This window comes from Mastigoproctus giganteus, chromosome 5, assembly GCF_048544385.1.
Source record: "Mastigoproctus giganteus isolate SK-2022 chromosome 5, ASM4854438v1, whole genome shotgun sequence".
NCBI classification, from domain to species: domain Eukaryota; kingdom Metazoa; phylum Arthropoda; class Arachnida; order Uropygi; family Thelyphonidae; genus Mastigoproctus; species Mastigoproctus giganteus.
The window spans coordinates 64,430,910-64,454,724 of record NC_143579.1 but is presented as its reverse complement, the minus strand read 5'-3'; the positions used below and the strand labels follow the sequence as shown (position 1 = coordinate 64,454,724).

The 23,815-nt window shown below is 40.6% G+C and overlaps 1 protein-coding gene across 7 annotated transcripts in view; it reads left to right on the top strand.

The window, feature by feature from the left end:
- LOC150085455 (uncharacterized) overlaps positions 1–23,815 on the top strand; it is a 1,845,429-nt gene that overhangs the window by 1,397,695 nt on the left and 423,919 nt on the right. For all 7 annotated transcript variants that reach the window (XM_090374043.1, XM_090374041.1, XM_090374042.1 and 4 more), the window contains one exon: positions 16,643–16,802. In XM_090374043.1, the coding sequence (XP_090230169.1) occupies positions 16,643–16,802 (160 nt within the window). The remainder of the gene's footprint in view (positions 1–16,642; positions 16,803–23,815) is intronic.

The window sequence follows — 23,815 nt, the reverse complement described above, 5'->3', positions numbered from 1 at the left end:
ATTAGTGCTATCCAAACTATACAACACAATACAAAAAATGATAACCCCTTACTTAGACAGATCTAGAATACTCTAACTAAATTAAACCAGAAGCAACAATTTCTGTTATATTGGATCCCTGGTCATGGTGGAATTTCTGGAAATGAACAGGCTGACCTAGCTGCCAAAACTCCTACCAATCCTATAGACCAATCCTTTACTATACCTGCATCTGACTATAAGTATAGGCGCCTCCGTAGCCAGGTGGGAAGGAGCAGCAGTGCGTAGCACACGCTTCTTGATTAGACCGGGATTCGAGCCCGTCACCACCAAATACGGAGGATGCGGAAAGGTCAAGGAATGACCACCGCATATCCCGGAGCAATATGGCCTTAGTTGCTAATGCTCCTAAAAACCAAATAACAATAACAGACTATAAGTACATTATAAATAAACGATGCCTTGAACAATGGCAACATATCTGGCAGAATCAAGTCAACAATAAGCTACTTGGCATAAAAAAAGATCTAAAACCATGGAGATCTAGTGTACATGAGAACCAACATGAAGTCGTATTAGCCCGATTAAGGATAGGCCACACGCACCAGACACATTTTTATTTGCTTGCAGCCACTGACCTACCTCTGTGTACAAACTGCAACACTCAGCTCACTGTCCACCATCTACTTATTGATTGTCCCAAGTAATGTACTGAGCGACAAGCTATGTTTATCTCATTTCCCATGACGAATACCTCTCTCAGCATTTCTGACCTACTAGCAGACACACCACATGTGACCAAAATTTTTTATTTCCTCAAACAGATAAAACTATACAACACAATATAAACTTGAATAGCATCTATACAGATAGAACTATGTATTTAACATCACCATAGTTTGGCGCATTATGGCCTTTCCTGTCCTTGCGCCATAAAGCCCTTAAACAACAACAACAGCCAGAGTTTAATTCATTTCTGGCATTCCCGTCCCCGAATAACTCCTCATGTGTGAATATAGAATCAAAATACTCATTTAGTTTGTTAGCCTACTGAGCAGGATCATCAACAGTTGAACCACCGATATCCAGTGGACCAATCAGATTCATTCCCTTCCTTCTAGAGTTTACATGTGTAAAGAACTCTTTGCTGTTTTTCTTTGCATCATTTGCCAAAGATTTCTCATAATCTGCCTTTGGTTACAGACCAGCTTATATCTATCATAGGCTTCCATGTCACCCATTAATTTATATGTATCCCATGCATTTTTCTTCTCTGCCACATATCTCATTAGTTAATCTGACCTCCATTTAGGCCTAAACCTTGAACAATATTTCTTAGTTGGTATGTAAAGCCTAGTAGCTTCCAAGATAAGTTCTTTGAATGCTTCCCATTTTGCATTTGCTGTTGGTAACATCATCAGTTGGTCCCACTGTATAGAATTTAAATACTGTCTCAGTCCATCGTAGTCGCCTTTACAAAAACAAAAACTCTTCCCTTTACCCCGATGGTAGTTACCTCTTTGAGTAAATCCCACTTGAGCACACTGTGACCATCACTGCTACCTAGTGGTTCCATTATCTGCAGATTCTTAATGCATGAAGAATCACTACTGATAATCAGATCAAGAGTATTACACTCTCTAGTTGTCTCCAAAATATGCTGATGTAGAAAACAATCATCCAATAAATCCACAAAAGCCTTGCTGGGGTGTGAGTGATCAACCCAGAAATTCCAGTCAATATCCAGGAAATTAAAATCCCCCATTATAAGACTCTCTTATTTACTGGCCCACTCTATTTCCCTGTATAGTTTTTTTAATTATACTCATCAGAGTCATTAGGCCTACTGACTCGACACTGCACTGTCCAGCGATGTCGACTGGCTTTACTTCCTTGGATTTTGTGTGTTTCTTAACTAATAGCCTAACCCCTCCTCCCTTCCTATCCTGTCTATCCTTTCTGTACACATTGTACTCACCAAATTCCAGTTCTGCATTCCTTATATCTGTGTGACACCATGCCTCTGGTATTCCAACAATATCTGCCTTTGATGTTTTGACCAACCTCAAATTCATCAAATTTATTTACTAAACTCCTAGCATTGGTGTATACACAAGTATACATGCGCCTGTTCCTATTCTTAGCTACCCTAACACAACCCATGTGTTTACTTGTACTGCAACAACTGCCAGTAGTCTCTGAAATCCCCTGCATCTTGTTTTCCAGGCTGCTGCTCAGTCCAATAGAAGCAGTGCAAGAATCACTTTCACCTCTGCCAGCGGCTGCTGTTAATCTATTAGTCCATGTATCCCCCCCCAATATAGCAGTTTTCTGACCGATCCAACACTGCCTCAATAGCATAAGCAAATATTCTTGCACCCTATCTATTTAAGTGTATCCTATCCCTCTAGAAGCAGTCTCTCCTGTTATATTTTTTAAATACTCTTTAAATATTATGAATGCTTCATAATATTTATCGATTACCTGGGGAGAGTATTAATAGATTTTAAAATGAGATATATAAAGATAGGGAGGGAGAAATAAATAAAAATGCTAGTTTGCTGGTAAGAGGAAGCATGTTACAAGGCAACATATCTGCATGGTCTAGGCTAAGAGGACTTAGATCATCGATTGATCACTTCTTTTTAGTGATTTTTGTCAGTCCAAAATACTTAAATGTCAGCTTTAAACTGATTAACAATTTTCAAGGAAGAATGAGGAAATACTTGATCTAAAGAGGACATCTGTCAGCTGTTGGAATAAGGAAAGGTTTCAAATGATGAATGCCGTATAGTATTATCCTAAATTATTGTCCAGATGGAACCAACAAACAATTTTAGTAAAAGTTCACAGTGTGTGTTTTTTATCTGTATTTGTTTAGTGAGTGAGGTCAAAATAAGGTTGCAGCATAATTGTTGTGGAATGGTGTATGAGAAACTGCATTTTAAGTTGGTCCACCTCAGCATCTGTCATTCAACACTAGAAGCCTTTATTATTTTCATTGCAACTGCGGATCAGCCTTTAGCCATGGAGCTTTTAACCATTCAACACGAGATAAAGATATGAGGTTATATATTTCAGGAAGTTAGCTGACTCAGAAACATACAACAGATTTTGTTTTAGAAAGAAAACGGTTTTTTGATCACTTTAATTTTTAACTGTGCCTTAAGAAGAGTCAAATAATATGCCTAAATCCTTATTATAATCTACTAATTGAATGAGTTTAATATTAACTGAGGGGCTGCTTTTAGAATGGAATATTTTTTTCTAGTTATTCATGACCATATTAGCAAATTTTTTGGGATTAATAGGTTATGAGTATGGAATTAGAGTTAATAATAAGCAGATTGGTAAAAACCAGCTTCTTCAGGCATGGAAGAAATTGCCCAGATTGTAGCGTCATCAGCATAGAAGATTAACAAACATTTAGAAGGAGAGAAGGAATTAAACCTGGAAAAAGATGATCAGGTGTCCCCCCCCCCTAAACGGTCCCAGAACAAATTGTCTGATGGTAAACAATTTGGTCCTTTGCCTAAAGGATGAGAGTACACTTTAGCAGTGTCAAGTGAATAAAGTGAAAAATTACTTCTGAAATACCATAGAAGCACTCAAGAAGTTCTATTAAGACTGAAGGACAAACTGCATTAAAGCTGAAAAATCTAAAAAAACTAAGTAGATTATGTCATAGAGGAACTCCTTTCCCCCATTGTGAATATGAGAGAAGTGAGATGTCAAAATTTGAGTGAGGGAAGGAAGAAGCGATCTCTGAAATAATTTTAGTAATGTGGATGAGATGGAAATCAGATAACAGTCCCTATAATACTAGGATTATTGGTTTTTATAAGGGAGAAAAAATCTGGGAAGTCTATCCAGAAAGGTAGAAAATATTGTTTTTTTAGTATATGTATACTCAATGAGCAATATATGCTTATGTAGATGTATATACCAAAATTTTCCACATTTTCTCACCCAGATATAATAGAAAGAGGAAGCCTGTTAATTTCATTTTTAAGTGTATATCAATGCTACGATAAAAGCTAAACTAAACGTAGTGTTTCTTATGTTTGATGTGCTTGGGTTTCCCGAGGTCCCTCCATATCTGTTTTAACTTCTGTGATGCAGCATTAATCCAGTCCAGTTGTGTGAATAGTGTTGGTTTTACGTATGGGTAATGTTATGTTCTGCTGTAGTGTTGGCCACTTATCAAACAAGAAACGGTGCTCACTAGGAAAGCTGTTTCATACCAAAGTATGGGAGGCTAGCCCATGATAATTTTAAGAAAGGAAAGGGCAAAAGAGTGTTGGAAGGAAGAAGGTTTAGACAGATAGGGCCAAAGTAGGAAGCAACCCCATTGAAGAATGAATGCAGAAAACTGCAGGCGCCTCCATAGCCAGGTGAGCAGGAGCAGCACTGCATAGCACACGCTTCTTGATTAGACCGGAGTTCGAGCCCATGACCACTGAATACGGAGGATGTGGAAAGGTCAGGGAATGACCACTGCATATCCCCGGAGCAATATGGCCTTAGATGCTAATGCTCCTAAAAACCAAAAATATACATAACAGCACAAAAACTGCATTTATTCTTCCATCCTATTCCCAGATGTAGTAAAAGGTTGTGGCCTTTAGAAGATTATCCCACTCTGAGCAAGACTAGGGACTGCAAAACTGATCCCACCCCAGGTTTTCCTGGAGTCAGCAAGGTGATCCTATGTCCTTAGTGAGAAAGTTATCTGTAATGTCGGCATTAGCCCATCCTGGATACAAGTTAGTCCAGAGTGAACAGGCCCCGGGTGCCAAGCATATTTCGAGGCCAAGCAATATTCTTGCGATTCATAAAGTGCTCTTGATAAACAATTGAAATTATATTTTAAGTTCTACATTTCTTTCAACAGTCTTACTTTAAAAACAGTTCTATACTTGAAAAGCCACAGGGCTTCTCCTTAGCCAGGTGGGCAGGAGCAGCAGTGCATAGCACACGCTTCTTGATTAGATTGGGATTCGAGCCCGTGACCACCGCATATCCCCAGAGCAATATGGCCTTAGTTGCTAATGCTCCTAAAAACCAAATAACAAACAAACTTGAAAAGCCACTAATTAGAACACAGAAAGGAAATACACCTTTCTTTACATTTTCCTGTATTTCTATTTCTACTAATTTACTAACACTTCAACCACTTTTCCTCCGAGCGGCACTGCTCCTGCCTCCCCGTGGTGGGGTGGCAGGAGCAGTGGGGGAAAAGTGGGGGGGGGGGAACCTGGGGGAAAAATTATCCTCCAGGGCTAAAAGGAATAACCATGGATATAAATGACTAATCACCTCTAAAGCCTTCAAACTCAATGCCAGACAAACCCAATGATGATGACTTGAACCAACCGAAAAGCCTCCATAGAGAAGTGCAGTGCAGTGAGATGCCAAACTTTCTGGTGATAAGCTCTCTCACCAACCAGCCTGTCGGCAGATTATCACCATTCATCATCCCAAGATATTTGGAATCCATTGCTGGAACACCAAAAATGGTTAAGCAACTGAATCCGTAGACCTTCTGATTGAAACAGCTACCTCAAAACATTCAGAGTGGCTGCTCAAAACATTTGCTAGGCTACCGGTATCTATCACTCCCCACAATACGTTAAATTCGCCCAAAGGTGTCATCACAGAGTGGGACCTGATTACAGTATCTGAAGTTGAATTAGTGCAGGAACTGAGCCACCAAAAAGTAATTAGTGCAAAACGAATAATGACCAAAAAATATGGAAATCTCGTTCCAACTCGATCCGTAATCTTAACCTTCAGCACCCCAAATTTGCCATCCTCACTAAAAGCTGGATATTTAAACTGCCAAATTCGGCCTTATATCCCTAATCCCATTCGTTGTTTCAAATGCCAAAAGTATGGACACTCCCAACAAGCATGCAGAGGTGATGCCATTTGTCCTATTTGTGGTTCCAAGGTGCATACACAAGCAGACTGTTCAGCCTCAAGTCTCATTTGCCCCAACTGCAAAGAAAGTCACCCAGCTTTTTCCAGATCTTGTGAAATGTGGATAACAGGGAAGAAAAATCCAAAAATATAAATTAGATCACAAAGTCACATACCCTGAGGCACGCAGACAGGTTATGTTGACCATGCCCAGTCGTTCATATGCATCACACCCTCAAAGCTTTCATTCAACAGCAGCACAAACAGATGTATCAATACCTCCCAGCACATCCCTAGCTAATTGGGTTAAAAATACATTATCAAACTCTGGAAAAGACACACATCAAATTAAAACCAGTGAATCAACCAACACTCCAATCAGTATCCCAACTGATACTTGGACAGTCCCGTATGACAAAGAAAAATTAAAAACTAATAAAGACAACAAGAAATCTGAATCATCCACCAGTAGTATGGAAGTAGACGTATCCTCAGATCACGAGGAACTCATACTAGAACTTCACGCAAATAACACTATAGATACCGGATGCCCTACCTTCCCGAAAAAAGACTGAAAAAAATGCTCCTCAAACAAAAAACAGTCATTTATTTATGTTTAGATGAATCATCTTCATCTAAACATAAATAAACCACAGCATCTTACAATGGAATTGCAGAGGTTTTTGTTGAAACACTGACGATATTCAATACCTAGTTAACCGATATTGTCCAGTTGCCTTTTGTTTACAGGAAACTTACCAAACCTCACAAATTTCTCCTTCGATAAAGAACTATTGCTTTTATCAAAAAGATTGAAATACAGCTAATGCTGCCCATGGTGGTGTAGCAATCCTAGTAAACTTGAAGATCCCAATTAAATATATCCCACTTCAAAGTGAAATAGAAGCTGTTGCTGTTCGTATAACTCCCCATAGTGCAGTAACACTTGGCTCAATTTTCATACCGCCAAACCATACATACTCTTTAAAAGATCTTGAAGATCTCTTTATACAGATACCTCCACCTCTATGTATATAAGGGGACTTTAACGGGCACCACCCTTTATGGGGCTCTCCTAAATTGGATAGACAGGGTCAACTAATTGAAAGCTTTTTAGTAAATCTCACTATACTCAATACTAAATCTCACTATACTCAATACTAAATCTCACTATACTCAATACTGGTGCATTGACACATATACAGCTTCTAACAGGATACACCTCAGCAATAGATCTCTCAATTTATTCACCAGTACTGGTCCTGTCCATAGAGTGATATGTAATAAATGATCCTCGGCAGTGACCACTTCCCAATAGTATGCAACCTTTTGATAGTACAGATTCCTTCAGCTCAACCCTGCAGAAAATGGAAATTTTCCGAGCAGACTGGCCAAAATTTCAGTCATCAATCATCCTTGATAAGGAAAAAATCCGCCTACAGCATATTGATAATGTGACAGATTACATCACATCGCATCTTCTAAATGTGACTAAAGACAATACCACTATCAAATCCCCCGGGCAAGAAGCATTTATAATTTCTGGTGGAATGAGGATTGCACCAAAGCAAAGAAAGCCAAAAATAAAGCCTGGAATTTATTTCGCCAATGTCCAACCACACCCAATCTCATTAATTTTAAGAAATTAAAGGCAAAAGCCCTTTTTATACAAAGGCAAGCCAAGAAAGAATCCTGGACCCGTTTTGCATCAAGAATTAACAAAAATATTGACACCAGAATAATATGGAAAAAAATTAGTCAGCTTTCTGGTAAGTTTCCTACTGTACCTTCTCCAATCCTGTCCTGTTGAGCAAGATCTATCTAGTCCTTTAGATATCGCAAATGCTTTGGGCAACACATTTTCTGAAATCTCAGCAGCATCAGCTTATACTCCATCATTCCAAAGAATTAAAAACACTGCAGAACAGCTCTCTATTAACTTCCAAACTGCCCTCCTCCTGCTCTATACCCCTCGACGTGAGCACCTGTATGTGGTGGGCGACCTCCCAGTAACGCTGCTGGACCTCCAGGTTAGCACCACTGGGATCCAACGCCCACAGCCTAGGTTCCAGGCTAACATCAATGGAATCCGGCGTGTTTGCCGTGTGCTGCGACCCGTGGAAATTAAAGGTATCCTGGTGGTTGAGGGCCCAGCTTCAATACACCGCTTTGGACCCTGCTTCAACAAGACGAGTGGTCCTGGAAGACCCAGCTAGGATTAATCAGCTAGTAGGCTCGCCTGCGAGGGTCAAATGTGTCAATGCCACACATCTACCCTCATGGTCCGAGGGACAGGATTCAGGCTGGCGGAAGTGCAGGTATGATGTCTGGGTAGCCCTGCGTTCTACTCCTGAGAGGATTTATTGCATTACGGGTAGTGGGAATTCCTTTGGGCTCCGTGGTGGATGGGGAGCCCGGGCACTGGACCACTTTAAAAAAACTTCATGAATCCTGATAAACTAATTTCTTCTGGGGCCTCAACCCAGTCCCAAACTGAAAATTTGACTGTAGACAAAGAGAACGTCACTTCTGCAAAAAGGCAGAAAAAGGAGGTTATATCAGGTCCAACACCTTGGCCCCTCGATGGGCGCCTGTACGTGGTGAGGGACCTCCCAGTGATGCTGCTGGTTTACCAGATTAGCATCGCTGGGATCTAACGCCATACCTTGGTTCCAAGGTTACATCGTTGGAATCCGGCGTGTGCAGCCGTGTGCCGTGACCCGTGGAATTCGGAATGGGGGATCCTGGTGGTTGAGGGGCCCATCCTTAATACACCACTTTGGTGTATTAAGTGGTGTATTAACCCTACTTCGACAAGACGGGTGATCCCAGACTGGCCCGACTGGGATCAATCAGCGGGTTGTTCTTACTGCTAGGGTCAACTGCATTCCAATAAGTCTCCCTTCCTTTGGTCCTGGGATGGGATCAAGGCTTATTGGAAATGTGGGTATGGTGCTCCTAAGTGAACTTGGCATTCCCATTCGTGTACGCAGTATTTGCTAGTTCACGAGTGGACGTCCCCTCGTAGGGTTCCGTGGTGGGCGAGGTACTTAGAGCATCGGAAATTTTTATCTTACTCCTATGAGTAATTTAAATCCTTCTTCTTCTGATGCCCCAACAAGGGCCCTACCTAATTGATCATCAGATGATAATGACACCAATTCTGTTAAAAGAGCCAGAACTGAGGAGAAAAAATCATCTGTGACACCTCTTTTCCTCATTCTCCATTCCACCAGAGAGCAGTCAATTGGGAAAATGTCACCTTTCTTTATCCAGAAAGGATTAGAAGGGATGGCAGGTTCACCTAAATCGGTAAAATCGCTGCATTCTGGAGATACTTTAGTCGAAGCATCAAATACAAAGCATGCTGAAAAAATTTTGAAAGGCACATCTATAGGGGGAATACCCATCATCGTAACCCTCACAAAACTATGAACTCGACACGACGTGTCAAATCAGAGTGGGATCTTCTTCTCGTTTCTGAAGAAGAGATTTGCTCTGAATTAAAAGAACAAGGAGTGACAGCTGTGAAGCGAATATCCATGCGAAAGGATGGGAATCTCGTCGATACCTGAGTTCTCATCCTAACATTTAACACTCCACGGCCTCCAACTTCCATGAAGGCAGGGTATTTAAACTGCCCAGTGAGGATTTACGTTCCAAACCCACTGAGGTGTTTTAAAAGTCAAAAGTACGGCCACTCACAAACAGCTTGTCGTGGTAACCCTGCCTGTGCTCGATGTGGTGCTAAAGATCACGAGAGCAAGGAATGTCTAGCTTCTAAGCCTAATTGTACTAACTGCCAAGGAGAGCACCTTGCATACTCTCGAGCATGCCAGCGGTGGAAGTACGAAAAGGAGATTCAAAAATTAAAACGAAGTTGAACATCTCCTACCCAGAGGCTAGAAAACGTATCCAACCAATAAATAGCTGGAAGCCTTCATACGCCCAGAAAGTTTCTGGTAAAATTACCATTGGGAGCCAAACTGATATGACTGTTCCCCCAAGGCACTCTTTTACTCCCATTGCCCGCTACTTATTGAGTTCACTAAAGCCCACCCAAAAATCGCAGTCAGCTGCCACTCCAATATCGTGTGCTCCAGCATTAACAACAGCGAGCACTAAATGAACATCGCATAAAAGTGAACTGCCTACTTCAGGGCAAGAAATAATGGATGTCGAGACCAAGGAGGTGCATGATGAGTAAGTCTTGGAACTCTTTGTGGAGGAAGAAATGGACACAGGACAGCGTCCATACTTCCCCCACGGAAAGATAAATCCAAGACTGACAAAATTAAGCTCTCAGCACCCCGGAAGACGCCTGATGGACCCACTAAGTCCAAATAATGGCTAAATTCCTACAGTGGAATTGTCATGGATTCCGGCAAAATACTGATGACATCAAGGCACTCCTTCAAAATACAAACCAGTTTGCTTTTGCATACAAGAGACTTATTTAAAGGCAAATGATGGCCCCGCCATGCATAACATTACAATCATTCGTAAGGATAGAATTGTGGATGGGTCTGCTCATGGAGGAGTCGCAATCCTTGTCGGCAACCAGATCTCATTTCAGTCTCTGCAGCTTACAACTAGCATTGGGGCTGTAGCAATTCGCCTTACAGTGGGTTTTTATTAACTGTCTGTTCTGTTTATTTGCCACCTGGGATTGACATCCCCCAAAAAGACCTTGATGATCTTATCATATAATTGCCTTCCCCTTGTGACTGGAATGCCTTTCAACATCTGGAAAATCTTGACATCGCTACAGTCAGTCAGAAGCCAATCAATGATGCAGTCATGTATGTCACAGAAACGATTGTCCAAGCAGCTGCAATTGCAATCTCAAAATCATCCAGCTGGTTCCCACTATTTCCCAAACCTTGGTGGAATTCAGAATGCACAGCAGCAAAAAAAGCACAAAACAAAGCCTGGGGAATATTCCGCCGATATCCCACGAGTAAAATTTAATATCATTTAAATGTGCACGTGCGAAAGCACATTATGTACGACGTCAGAGCCAAAGGAAATCTTGGATTCATTTTACATCTTCCATAACTCAGGCTGCTAGCTCAGAAGTAGTCTGGGATAAGATCCGAAAAATGAAGGGAAAATATCCACCATGCCCTTCAGTGATCCTCGAGCACAACAGATGTCCAATTGCAGATCGAACTGCAGTTGCAAATACTCTAGGGGAAACATTTGCAAAAATCTCTGCGATAACATCTTTTCCCGCAGAGGTTTTGGTCCTGAAAAAGAAAAGTGAGAAAAACCCACTGAACTTCTATTCAAAAGGGCTTGAATCGTATAACAAGCCCTTTTCACAGGAAGAGTTAAATGCAGCACTCTTTCTCATGCATGCAAGTGCTGTGCGGCTCGATGACATCCACTACGAAATGTTAAAACACCTCTCACCACAATCTAAGGATCACCTTTTAATTTTGTTTAACAGAAATTTTATTAACAAACAATTTCCGGATTCCTGGGGAAAGGCTATTGTTCTTGCTTTCCCAAAACCAGGAAAGGATCCTAGAAATCTAAGTAACTATCGTCCTATCGCTCTGAAAAGCTGTTTGTGCAAAGTCCTGGAAAGAATGGTTAATGCATGCCTTGTATGGTATTTGCAGATAAATGGTCAGCTTTCCAGATCTCAGTGCAGCTTTCGAAGAAATAGATCAACTTTGGATCATTTAATCCAATTGGAAATGTCCATTCGTGATGCTTTTATTAAATCCAAGCATCTGGTAGCAGTTTTCTTTGATATTGAAAAAGCGTACGACACAGCCTGGTGATTTGGAATATTAAAAGACCTCTATAACTTTGGTCTTAGAGGTAATCTTCCTCTTTTTATTAAAAACTTTCTTTCAAATCGCCAATTTCAAGTCCGTTTAGGATCCATTCTAAGTGTCACGCTTTTCGCAATCAAAATAAACTCCATCACAGAACAACTTCCACCCACGGTAAACAATGCCCTCTATGTTGACGATTTTGCTATATTTTGTCATTCGTGCAATATGAGCATCATTGAAAGGCAACTGCAGAAAACCAATGATCATCTTACAGCTTGGTCTTTGGCTAATGGGTTCAGATTTTCATCACAGAAGACTGTTTGTGTACACTTCTGTCGCAAACGTAATCTTCATCCTGACCCAGAATTAAGGCTAGGGCAAAACAACATCCCAGTTGTAGCAGAATTCAAATTCCTTGGACTTATTTTCGACAAGAAGCTGACATTTTTACAACATATTCGTCAGCTTAGGACAAGGTGTGTTAAAGGGCTTAACATCCTTCGTGCCCTTTTGTCAACTTCGTGGGGCACAAGTCGTATTACCCTTCTTCGTCTTTACCGAGCACTTGTCCATTCCAAACTCGATTATGAGTCTCAGGTTTATGGTTCTGCTAGAAATAGTGTACTTCGGTGGTTAGATCCAATCCACCATCAGGCCATGCGGACAGCCACTAACATTTCGTACATCTCCTGTCCAAAGCCTTTACATCGAAGCTAATGAACCATCTCTAGATCTTCAATGTTAGCAGTTGTCCTTACAGTACGCCTTCAAATTGAAATCCCTGCCTGATCATCCCACGTGGGCATCTTTTTGAGCCACGGTGGGAAAACCTCTACAACACCCGTCGGACTGCCAACAAACTTTTTGGTATTTGGTTTCAAGGGCTGTTGAATGAACTAGACATGACAGTAGACAATGTTGCCCAGTCACCCAGGCAATTCCTTCCACCCTGGCATGCCTATTTTACAACTTGTGACTTCTCCCTTAAGATCTGGGAAATGACACACCGCCATCTGTCTACCAGCAACTCTTTGCATCACATAGACAGCAGTATTCTGACTTTCTGCCAGTCTATACAGATGGCTCAAAGTTAGAATGTTATGTGGGATCTGCTGTTATGTTCCCTCACAAAACGTTATCCAATAAGATCCCACAAGAAACTAGCATTTATACTGCAGAGTTGCATGCAATAGAAACAGCCCTAGATCACATTAAAAATCGCGACTACCAGAGGTATATGATTTAATGTGATTCATTAAGCGTGTTACAGGCTCTAGTATCGGTGAGGTTTAACCCTCATCCGATCCTGTCCAGGATCCAGCAGATTCTTTTTTCTCTCGTGGAATTAGAATTTGATATTCGTTTTTGCTGGATCCCAATCCACATTGGGATCCGGGGAAATGAATTAGCTGATACCGCTGCCAAATCAGCCATTTCCCTGGTTGCCTGTTAGTCCCCTATACAAACTATAGGCAAATAATACTCTCTAAATTATATTCCAAATGGCAAGATTCTTGGCACGGACAAGCCACAAATAAACTACATCACATAAAGCCTGTAATTATGCAATTGCAGTCCAGTCTATGCAGGGTTCGAAGAGAGGAAGTTGTTCTTGCTCGGCTCCACATAGGTCATAGTCATCTAACACATTCCTATTTGCTGATAGCGGATGACCCACCTATGTGCGAGATGTGTAACGTTATTTTAACCGTCAGTCATCTTTTTATAGAAGCACGACGCTTGTGTTTTGCCACTTTTAATAATTTGGCTGAACCATTTACACTCAGTCAGATAATAGGTGACAGAGACAATATGTCCGACGTTTTTAACTTTTTACAATCTATTAATTTGTATACAAATATTTAAGTTTTATACTTTATATGTTTTTACTTTATACCTTTTTTTTTTACATAAGAGTTAATTGTTTGACGTGGTAGCCTAGGCTACCAAAATGTTTAGTATCCTTTTGAATTTGACTTGGTGCATTATGGCCATAGCTGCCAATGCGCCATTAAAAACCAAACCAAACCAACACCTTGGTTCCTGATAATTCACTCAACTAGTGAGAAGCCTATAGGAAAAATGTCACCCTTCTTTATCCAGAAGGGTTCGGAAGGGTTGGCAGGCTTTCCTAAGTCTGTCAAACGGCTTCGATTGGGTGACATACTTGTAAAAACCAGAAGTGATATACACTCAGAAAAGCTCCTCCGTGCTACATCTATCACGGGAATGCCTGTCACTATAACCCTCACAAGACACTAACTCATCTTGTGGTGTCATCACGGAATGGGATCTGATGGATGTGACTGAAGAGGAAATCTGTTCAGAGTTAAAACCACAGGGAGTGACAGCTGTTAAACGTATATTCATGCGTAGGGATGGGAAATTAGTTCCCACTAGAAATATTATCTTAACATTCAATTCACCAACTTTTCCTCATGAAATCAAAGCTGGCTATATTAACTGCCCAGTGCGTCCGTATGCCCAAATCCGTTACGGTGCTTCAAGTGCCAGAAATACGGACACTCACAGATGGCTTGTTGTGGAGCCCTTGTATGCCTCAGTGTGGTGCAAAGGACCATGAAACAACATGTTCAGCTGCAAAACCAACCTGCATTAACTGCCAGGAAGAACACCCGGCCTACTCAAGAGCATGCCAGAGGTGGAAACAAGAAAAAGAAATTCAACGAGTTAAGGCAGAGCTGAATATATCTTATCAAGAGGCAAGGAAAACAGTGAAACCTTTAAATACAAATAAACCAACCTACGCTCAGAAGGTAGCAGGGAGATGTTACTCAAAAACTGACATATCCCTAGGAGCTGCAGTGGTCCTTTCTACATCCACTGTCTCTTTCCAGTTACCAATTGAATGCAGTGTTTTTACAGCTGAACTGTATGCAATAAAAATGGCTTTGAATCTCCTTAACGACCTATTAAATACCCAGGTCATAATATATACAGACTCTTTAAGCGCAGTGAGTGCCTTACAGAATAAACTACAACATTCCAATCCACTTCTCACACAAATTAGAACATAGTTATGTAACCTCGATGAAAAGAAGCTGACTGTAAAATTCTGCTGGATACCCAGCCACATTGGAATTCCAGGAAATGAGCATCCAGATGAAGCTGCAAAGTGCCCTGCTTGTTTTGACTCCATCTCAGTTCCTTACTCTGATTTCAAACCAATCATACAACGGATATGTACTGAGATGTGGTCTGAAATGTGACATACCCAGACAGGAAACAAACTTTTTGAGATAAAACAGAATCCACAATTGTGGAGATCCAGTTTAAGACTAAACAGGCACAAAGAGGTCGTGCTTGCAAGAGCACGAATTGGCCATACGCATCTAACACATCTTTTTTTTACTACTAGGAGATCCTCCTCTTTGCTTACACTGTAGCTGCCTACTTACTGTTAAGCACATCCTAATTGAGTGTGCACATTACCATTCAGTTAGAATTGCATGTTTCAAATCACAGCTTAATTTACAAAAACCTCTACAACTGTCCCATATACTTGGAGATGATAGCAATTTCTCAGAACTTTTTACTTACCTGAAAATGATTAAGTGTACAGTCACTTTTAGACCTATTTCCTATAACGTATACAGTCACTTTTAGACCTATAACGTGTACAGTCACTTCTAGACCAAAGTAACAGGTGCAATTTGGCTGTAGTAGCCCTTGTGCCATTAAGCCCCACTCCAACAACAACAACAACATAGCTTTACAGAATATTTCTTCTCAAACACATCCTTTAAAATAATTCATAAAATCCAAACTGATGCATATCCAAGAACTCCAGCAAGTGATCATTTTCTACTGGATACCAGGAAACGATTGGGCGGACTATGCCTCTAAGCATCCATCCAACAGAGAATCATCACAGTATTATGTTCCATATCTTGACTACAAAAGTAATATACGAAGAATATGTAGGGAACAATGGACAATTCAATGGCAAGCCCAAATGCTTAATAATAACCTCCTCCAAATAAAACCTGAACTGCAATTATGGTCCTCCAGCTTTGATGTAAACAGAAGGTAGGAAGTAATTTTAACCAGAGTGCGAATTGACCACAGTTAACTTTCCCACCTTTATCTCCTCACAGGTAATGATCATCTGCAATGCACACAGTGCAACTTTCCTCTTACAGTGAAATATATTCTTGTTGGGTGTACTTTGTTCACCACTGCTCGCCAAATCTTAAAAAACCTCTAACACTCTACCACATCATAGGTAACGATGCTAATCTGCTGGAATTTTTCCACTTTATTAAAGAGATAAAATTATATGATCGTTTTTGACTAATGTCAACATTATGAATGTGTAACATTCATAATGTTGATTAGTGCAATATGTCCTAAGTAACCCTTGCACCAAAAAACAACAACCTTAACACTGTCGCTTTCGAGCCAATTAAGAACACTAGGCAAAGGACTGGATATTAGCATTAGCAGAGGCACATGATGCAAGAAAGCAAGCTTATACAGCATCAGCCAAAATAAAAACAACCTTCCCATTTCACTGATCCATTCATTCCAAATGTTTGTTTAGTTCTGCCTTGAATTTATTTAAGCTATCAACTTGCACAACGACAGATGGAAGTTTGTTCCAGCAATCAACCATCTGCTGGCTAAAGGCAAACTTCCACACATCTGCTCTACAACTGTCTTTCCTCAGTTTGAATCTATGCCCCCTCAAGTTTGTAATCTGAGCAAGAGGATGATTCCTATCAGCATTGAGCCTGCTCAATCCATTCAAGGCCTTATACACCTCAATCAGATCCTCTCGCAGGTGCCTAGTCTCCAGAAGCTGCAATTTGCAGAACTTAAGCCTTTCTTCTTAAGATTCTTCATATTAAATAAGGAACTCTGAATTATATTATTTATGCACATTGTAGGTGATAATTACAATTATTATTATTTTTATCCTCTTTATATAGGCAAAGAAAATTAGAAGAAGCACTTTTGTTTTCTGGTCAGTTCAAGGAAGCTGTGGAAGCTCTTATTGACTGGCTTGATAAAACACAAGTTACTCTTGCTGAAAATAAGCCTGTTCATGGCGATCTTGATACAGTGACATCTTTGAATGAGAAGCATAAGGTAAAAATATTTTTTTATTTTCCTCCTTGTGTGTGTGTTAATTTTCCTAGTATTAACCTCTTTTTAAAAATAATTATTCATACAAGGTGTTGCTATTAAAATAATGAGACATTGCAATAAAATAAATAGAATGAGATATTTTGTACCTTACAAGTTATCCCTTATTTGATTTTGAAATTTGTGGTTTTTTTTTTTTTTTTTTTTTTTGGTCTGGAGGATCGTTTTGTGTTTCACTGCATTGACTCTCTTAATTTCTGTGTCTTACTGGAACTGTCAGCTTTCATCACAAGTTATTACAGTACTCAAAGTCTGGATCTTCAAATATTTTCAGACCATATTCACAAACTTGGAATCTTCTCATTCAAGATTTTTGGCATCACTTTGGCCCTCATCTTTCTCATTCCTAAATTTTAAGTTAAAATTTGTCTGTTTCTTTGTCCATATTGAGTTCTGAGGCAACCATTCTAATGCTTAAACAATGATCATTTCTAATCTGTGTCCATACCTGGTCCACATTTTCATCACTTTTCATGTATACCGGATAACCTGATCATTCATTGTATTCCACATTCTTTTTCCTTCTAAAACCTTTTATGCCATTCCAACATGCAAGCTCTTGACATAGCATCTTCCCCATAAACTTGATGTAACAACTGAACTTCCTGTTGGAAGTTATTAGTTGAAGTTCATGTTATGACCATCAATTCGTACCTTGTGTCTTTGAGAGTGTTGCAATGTGAGTTGCCAGACAACTAGGGAAAGGTTCACGGTCAACTGCTGTGTCTTTGTTTCATAGGTGGTAATTGGTTTGTAGTGGCTGCAGGTGCAGGCTTGTTATTTAATAGCCACACCTTGTATTTTGTTATTTGTAGAAAACAATAAGGATCCTACCAGATTCTTATGAATAAAAATAAATTAATCTAAAAAGAAAAAAAAAGAAAGTCTTGAAGTGGTAGATGACTCTCATCAACCGGTGTAATTCGGGTTAGTCTTCAGAGCTAAGTTCTGGTAAACCCTTCCTCATCTCTTCCATCATGCAGTATGATTCATGTCTTTTGAGGTTATGATGAACACCATGGTGAAATCCAAACTTCCTTACATTTCGAGGGTAGAGCTCTAAAACGGTGTTCGCAGGCCGGCCACAAGTTAGTACACTGGCCCGAACTTATTGGTTACTCTCTAGGGGGCTTCCAGACAAGCTAGTGTATAATCTTGCTACCTCTACTCTGCCAGATAGTGACTAGAGGGAGTCTTACTAGTGTGTATGCGGGCGGGCATTGTAGACGCCATGTTATGATAAGGATCTGGGTATATTCTTACCATGTGTATGCCGTATCCAAAAATTTCATTACTTCATACAGCATGTCCCCCCCACCACTTTTTCTTACTATTGAATACACCATGAATTGTTAAATTAATAGAGAAAACTCATCTGCGAAAAGATATAAACATCTCAAACACTTCCTATTTGATTTAACAAATATTATTGTTATTAGCTATACGGTGCAAGGAAGCCTGAGGCTTATGCTGCACCAGCCAAAAAAAAATTCTCGAGTTACCCTAAGAGAGAGAGAGTCAAAAGTAGAAGGGAATCACCAAGAAAGAAGAATGATGATGATAATGATATCCAGCTCAGGAGCCCAGGTGCCAAGTGTTCTGTGACCAAACGATTTCTTTGGACATCTCAAAGTGTTATCTCCAAAGAGCCTTCAAGTGATAGATTATATTTTGTTTAACAACCGGTTTCTTTATTTATTAATTAGTGTAGCTCTTTTGCACTAGAAGAAGTAGGCAAAGGCCCAGAAAGGAAAGTTACCTTTCTGTTTTTTATTTCTAATAGTACTAACTAACTAACTTAGCCACTTGGTCACCTTGTGGCACTGCTCCTGCCTCCCCATGGCAGGGCCGGAAATCTGGGTGGTAAAACCGACCCTCAGGGCCAAAAGGAGAAAAACATGGACTGCGACAATTTTCCACCGATTAAGACTGCAAATCCAAATTCATTGGATTTGCACATACCCGATAATGACTCATCCAATCCAAAGAGACTGAGGACGGATGCTCCCCGAATGGAAAACCCAAGTTTTCTGATTCTGCATTCATTAACTAACCAATCCTTGGTTAGTTTATCACCATTCCTCATTCAAAAATGTCTTGAGAGCGTAGCTGGCTCCCCTAAAATGGTATGACGACTGAAATCTGGCGACCTACTTGTTGAGACCACCAACTTCAAACACTCTGTGTCTCTACTCAGACTCACCTCATTTGGTGGAGTTCCAGTTAAGGTGTCCCCACATGCCACACTTAATTCATCCAAAGGTGTTATTTCTGAATGGGACCTAATGAATGTCTCAGAAGAAATTGTTCAGGAACTGCAGGATTAGAAAGTCACACAGGCAAAACGAATTATGATGAAAAAAGATGGCGAACTCCTTCCAACTCGCAGAATAATTTTAACATTCAGCTCACCTAATTTACCTACATCAGTAAAAGCAGGGTATTTGCACTGTCGCATTCGCCCATATATTCCGAACCCAATAAGATGTTACGAGTGTCAGAAATTCGGACACTCACAAACAGTCTGTCGAGGAGACCCCGTATGTCCTAACTGCGGTTCAAAAGATCATTCCCAGGCTGACTGTAAAGCGCAGGCTCCGCTCTGCCCCAATTGTAAAGGTAACCATCCAGCCTTTTCTAAAAATTGTGAACAATGGAAATATGAGAAAAAAATCCAGAAATATAAAATAGAAAAGAAAGTTTCATTCCCAGAAGCAAGAAAGCAAATACAACTAATGACACCCAGACGCACGTATGCTGAAGCCTCCAAAAAGTTTCATTCAGTATCAGTGCAGACTGATACATCAATAGCTCCAAATATCTCTATTTCGGAAAGGGGTCGTTCCCTGCTCAGTTCTGTACCTCAACCTTCAAAACAACAGATCTCTACTAGAGCTAACAATACACCAGTCACGATACCACCTTCTGCCGATGCAGATCCTGTAAGATCCGTCCAAGCAGATAACGCAGATTCAAATCGAAAACAGACATTTGACTCCTCCCTTATGGATACTAATGAAATTTCCAATCAAGATGATACCGAAACCATTCTGGAGATCCATCCAGAGGATGAAATAGACAAAAGACCTGTTTTCTCAAAAAGAGATAGGATTAAAATTGACCGTTCCAAACAGACTTCCAAAAAGCAGTCAGATCCAGTTCCTTCATCTAAATTGAAACAATGAACAACGTTGTCCAATGGAATTGTAGAGGCTTTAGGAGCAACATTGATGACATATACGACATAATTAATCAGCATAAACCAGTGGGCATTTGCTTACAGGAGACATATCTGACTCCTCAGGTATCTCCCTTGATAAAAAACTATACTCTTTTCAGACAAGATAGACCTATTGCAAATAATACTCGTGGTGGAGTAGCCATACTCATAGATTCGCGAGTCCCATGCAGACGCATTCCTTTACAAACCTCTATAGAAGCCGTTGCTACCCGAATAGCAATTGGCATCACTCTGACTCTTGTTTCGATCTATCTGCCACCCAATCATCCGTGTACTATTCACGAACTTGAAAATCTTATAATGCAGTTGCCAACCCCTTTCTGTTTATTGGGCGACTTCAATGGACACCATCCATTGTGGGGTTCTCCAAATGCAGATGGACGAGGGCAACTCATTGAAATGCTCATTGACAGACAAAACTTAACCATCCTAAATACTGGTTCACCCACTTACATCCATCTCCCAACAGGAACAGTGTCTGCAATAGATCTATCTATATGCTCTCCAATCCTCTTTCCTAATATTGAGTGGACAGTTCTAGATGATCCACTAAACAGTGACCACTACCCATTAATCTGTAAGATCCAAACATCACACTCTTCAACTGCAAAAAACCAAATAAAATGGAAATTTTCCAAGGCAGATTGGGCCAAGTATACCTCTCATGTTTCATTTGATAAACAGATTGTTGAATCTTCCCCAATTGACACAGCCACTGATCATATCACCAAAGAAATTCTAAGAGCTGCATCTATTACCATCCCACAATCACAATCAGACACCTACAGACCCATAAATTATTGGTGGAACGATGAATGTAAGGCCCCGAGTGCCAAGCGATAGTTCCCAAGCGATCTTTATAGTGCGTTTTCTAGCGTTTTTCCTAGAGTGAGTACTAGTGCTTTCATAAACCCTCCACCGCTCGCAACGTCACTGCTGACCGCTCGCAACGTTACTGCTTCCCTCGCTGAGCAACGTCACTGCTTCAACGCTAGCAACGTTACTGCTAACCCCGCTTGCAACGTTACTGCCATCGCTAGCAACGTACTGCTCTCTTCTTCTGCTGATCGCTTGGTCACTGGTTGGCACTGCTCCTGCCTCCACGTGGCGGGGTCGGTAACCTGGGAGAAGGAATTCCCTCTTCCAGGGCTGAAAGGAGCAACGATGGATTGTGATGCATATCCACCGCTAGAGCCCACGAGCTCCATACCTGTCAACTCTGATTCAGAGCGTGACTTGAATCGTCCGAAGAGACAGCGGACTGAAAAACAGAGTGCAGATATGCCAGCATTTCTAATAATGCACTCATTATCCACACAACCTGTAGGCAAGTTATCTCCATTTCTAATACAGAAATGTTTAGAATCGGTTGTTGGATCTCCTAAAATGGTGAAGCGTCTTCAATCTGGAGACCTTCTAATTGAAGCTTCCAAGCCAAGCCATTCAGAAAAATTGTTAAAATTGACAACTTTTAACAGCATTCCAGTGTCAGTTACGCCACATAACACCCTGAACACCTCTAAAGGCGTCATCAGCGAATGGGACTTACTAAATGTCTCTGAACAAGAAATAATACAAGAGCTTAGTGATCAAAAAGTGACTCATGCACGGAGAATCATGACTAAAAAAGATGGCAACCTACTACCAACCAGGTCCATCATTTTAACTTTCAGTACTCCGACTCTTCCATCTTCTGTTAAAGCAGGTTACCTAAATTGTAAGATTCGTCCTTACATCCCAAACCCCATTCGCTGCTTTAAATGTCAGAAGTACGGTCATTCTGAAACAGCATGCCGAGGCGATGCTGTGTGTCCTCTTTGTGGTTCCAAGGAGCATTCTCAAGAAGACTGTACAGCTTCCACTCCTGTTTGCCCAAACTGTAAAGGAAGCCATCCTGCATTTTCTAAAGCGTGTGACCTTTGGAAAACAGGGAAAAAAATTCAAAAGTATAAAGTGGAGCATAAAGTCACATACCCTGAAGCAAGAAAGCAAATAATGCTAACCATGCCTAGCCGATCATATGCATCGGTCACAAAAAATAGCCGCTCAGCTGCAACCCAAACAGATGTCTCCATCGAACCGAATATTTCCTTTGCCGCCTGGGCCAAAACTGCGCTAACTTATAATAAGAAAACTACAGTCAGTGAGACCAGCAACACCCCAATCAGCATCCCAACTGATGCTATCTCAACCTTGCCAGAAACAACGAAATCAGCTACTATTGAAAACCAGAAGAAATCGAAACCAAGGATTAGCAACATGGAAATGGAGGTTCAGTCAGAGGATGAAGAGACAGTACTTGAGTTACATGCGAATGATACCATGGATACAGGACGGCCAACATTTCCCAGAAATGAAAAATCGAAACTAAGCAGACAGAAACCTTCCCAGAAAAAACAGTCAGATCAATCTTCCTCCAATAAATCCAGCAAATGAATAAATTCCTTCAATGGAACTGTAGAGGATTACGCAGTAATATAGATGACTTGAATGATTTACTAATACAAACTAAAGAATAGCCACCCCACCACCTGCTCGTGGTGGGGTGGCTATTCTTATTCGAACTAACATACCGTCCAGACATCTCCAACTACAAACCTCTTTAGAAGTTGTAGCGGTTCGGATAGCAATGGGAATATCGTTAACCCTTGCATCCATTTATATCCCACCGAATTATCCTTGCTCCCAGATTGAACTTGACAACCTTATCACACAATTGCCACCTCCAGTCTGTTTACTCGGCGATTTCAACGGTCACCATCCATTGTGGGGATCTCCCATCATGGATAGGAGAGGCCAATTAATAGAAATGTTCCTGGATAACCATAACCTGACTCTGTTAAATTCTGGCTCTCCAACTCATATTCAACTACCTACAGGTAGTACATCAGCCATAGACTTATCAATATGTTCAGCCTCTCTTTTTCCAAGCATGGAATGGTTAGTGTTAAATGATCCATTGCACAGTGACCATTTTCCTATCATCAGTTCAATTCAAACACAGATGGTGTCATGTCCTAAAGGCCGCACTTCTTGGAACTTTCATAAAGCAGACTGGGAAAACTATTCAACTTGTGTTCTACTTGACAAACTATATGTACAACAAAATCGTATTGATGACGTAACTGATCACATTACAAGCCACATTTTATCTGCAGCAGAAATTTCCATTCCAAAATCTAACCAGTGCAAGCGGGTACACCAAAATCAGTGGTGGAATGAAGAATGCTCCAAAGCGAAACGAGAAAAAAATCATGCCTGGAACCAGTTTCGCAAATTTCCAACTACCGCCAACCTCATTATGTACAAAAAACTCAGAGCCAAAGCAAGACAAATTAGGAAGACAGCAAAACGTGACTCCTGGATTAAATTCGCCTCAGATATTAATAAAAATACTGACACTCGAGTCATTTGGAGAAAAATTCAAGCTCTGAATGGGAAATTTCTACCGCAGCAATCTCCAATAATACAATGCAATGGGCAGGACTTATCCTCTCCTACTGACATTGCAAATGCTTTAGCCGAATCGTTTTATAACATTTCTGCCTGTTCCTCTTATGCGATCTCCTTTCAACGCAGTAAAACTGATTCAGAACGTCATAAGTTTAATTTCACAACTAGACTTTCACTTCCATATAACCAGCTGTTTACTCTATCTGAACTGAGAGAATCTTTGAGCAAATCTCCGAACAGCGCAGCAGGACCAGACGGCATT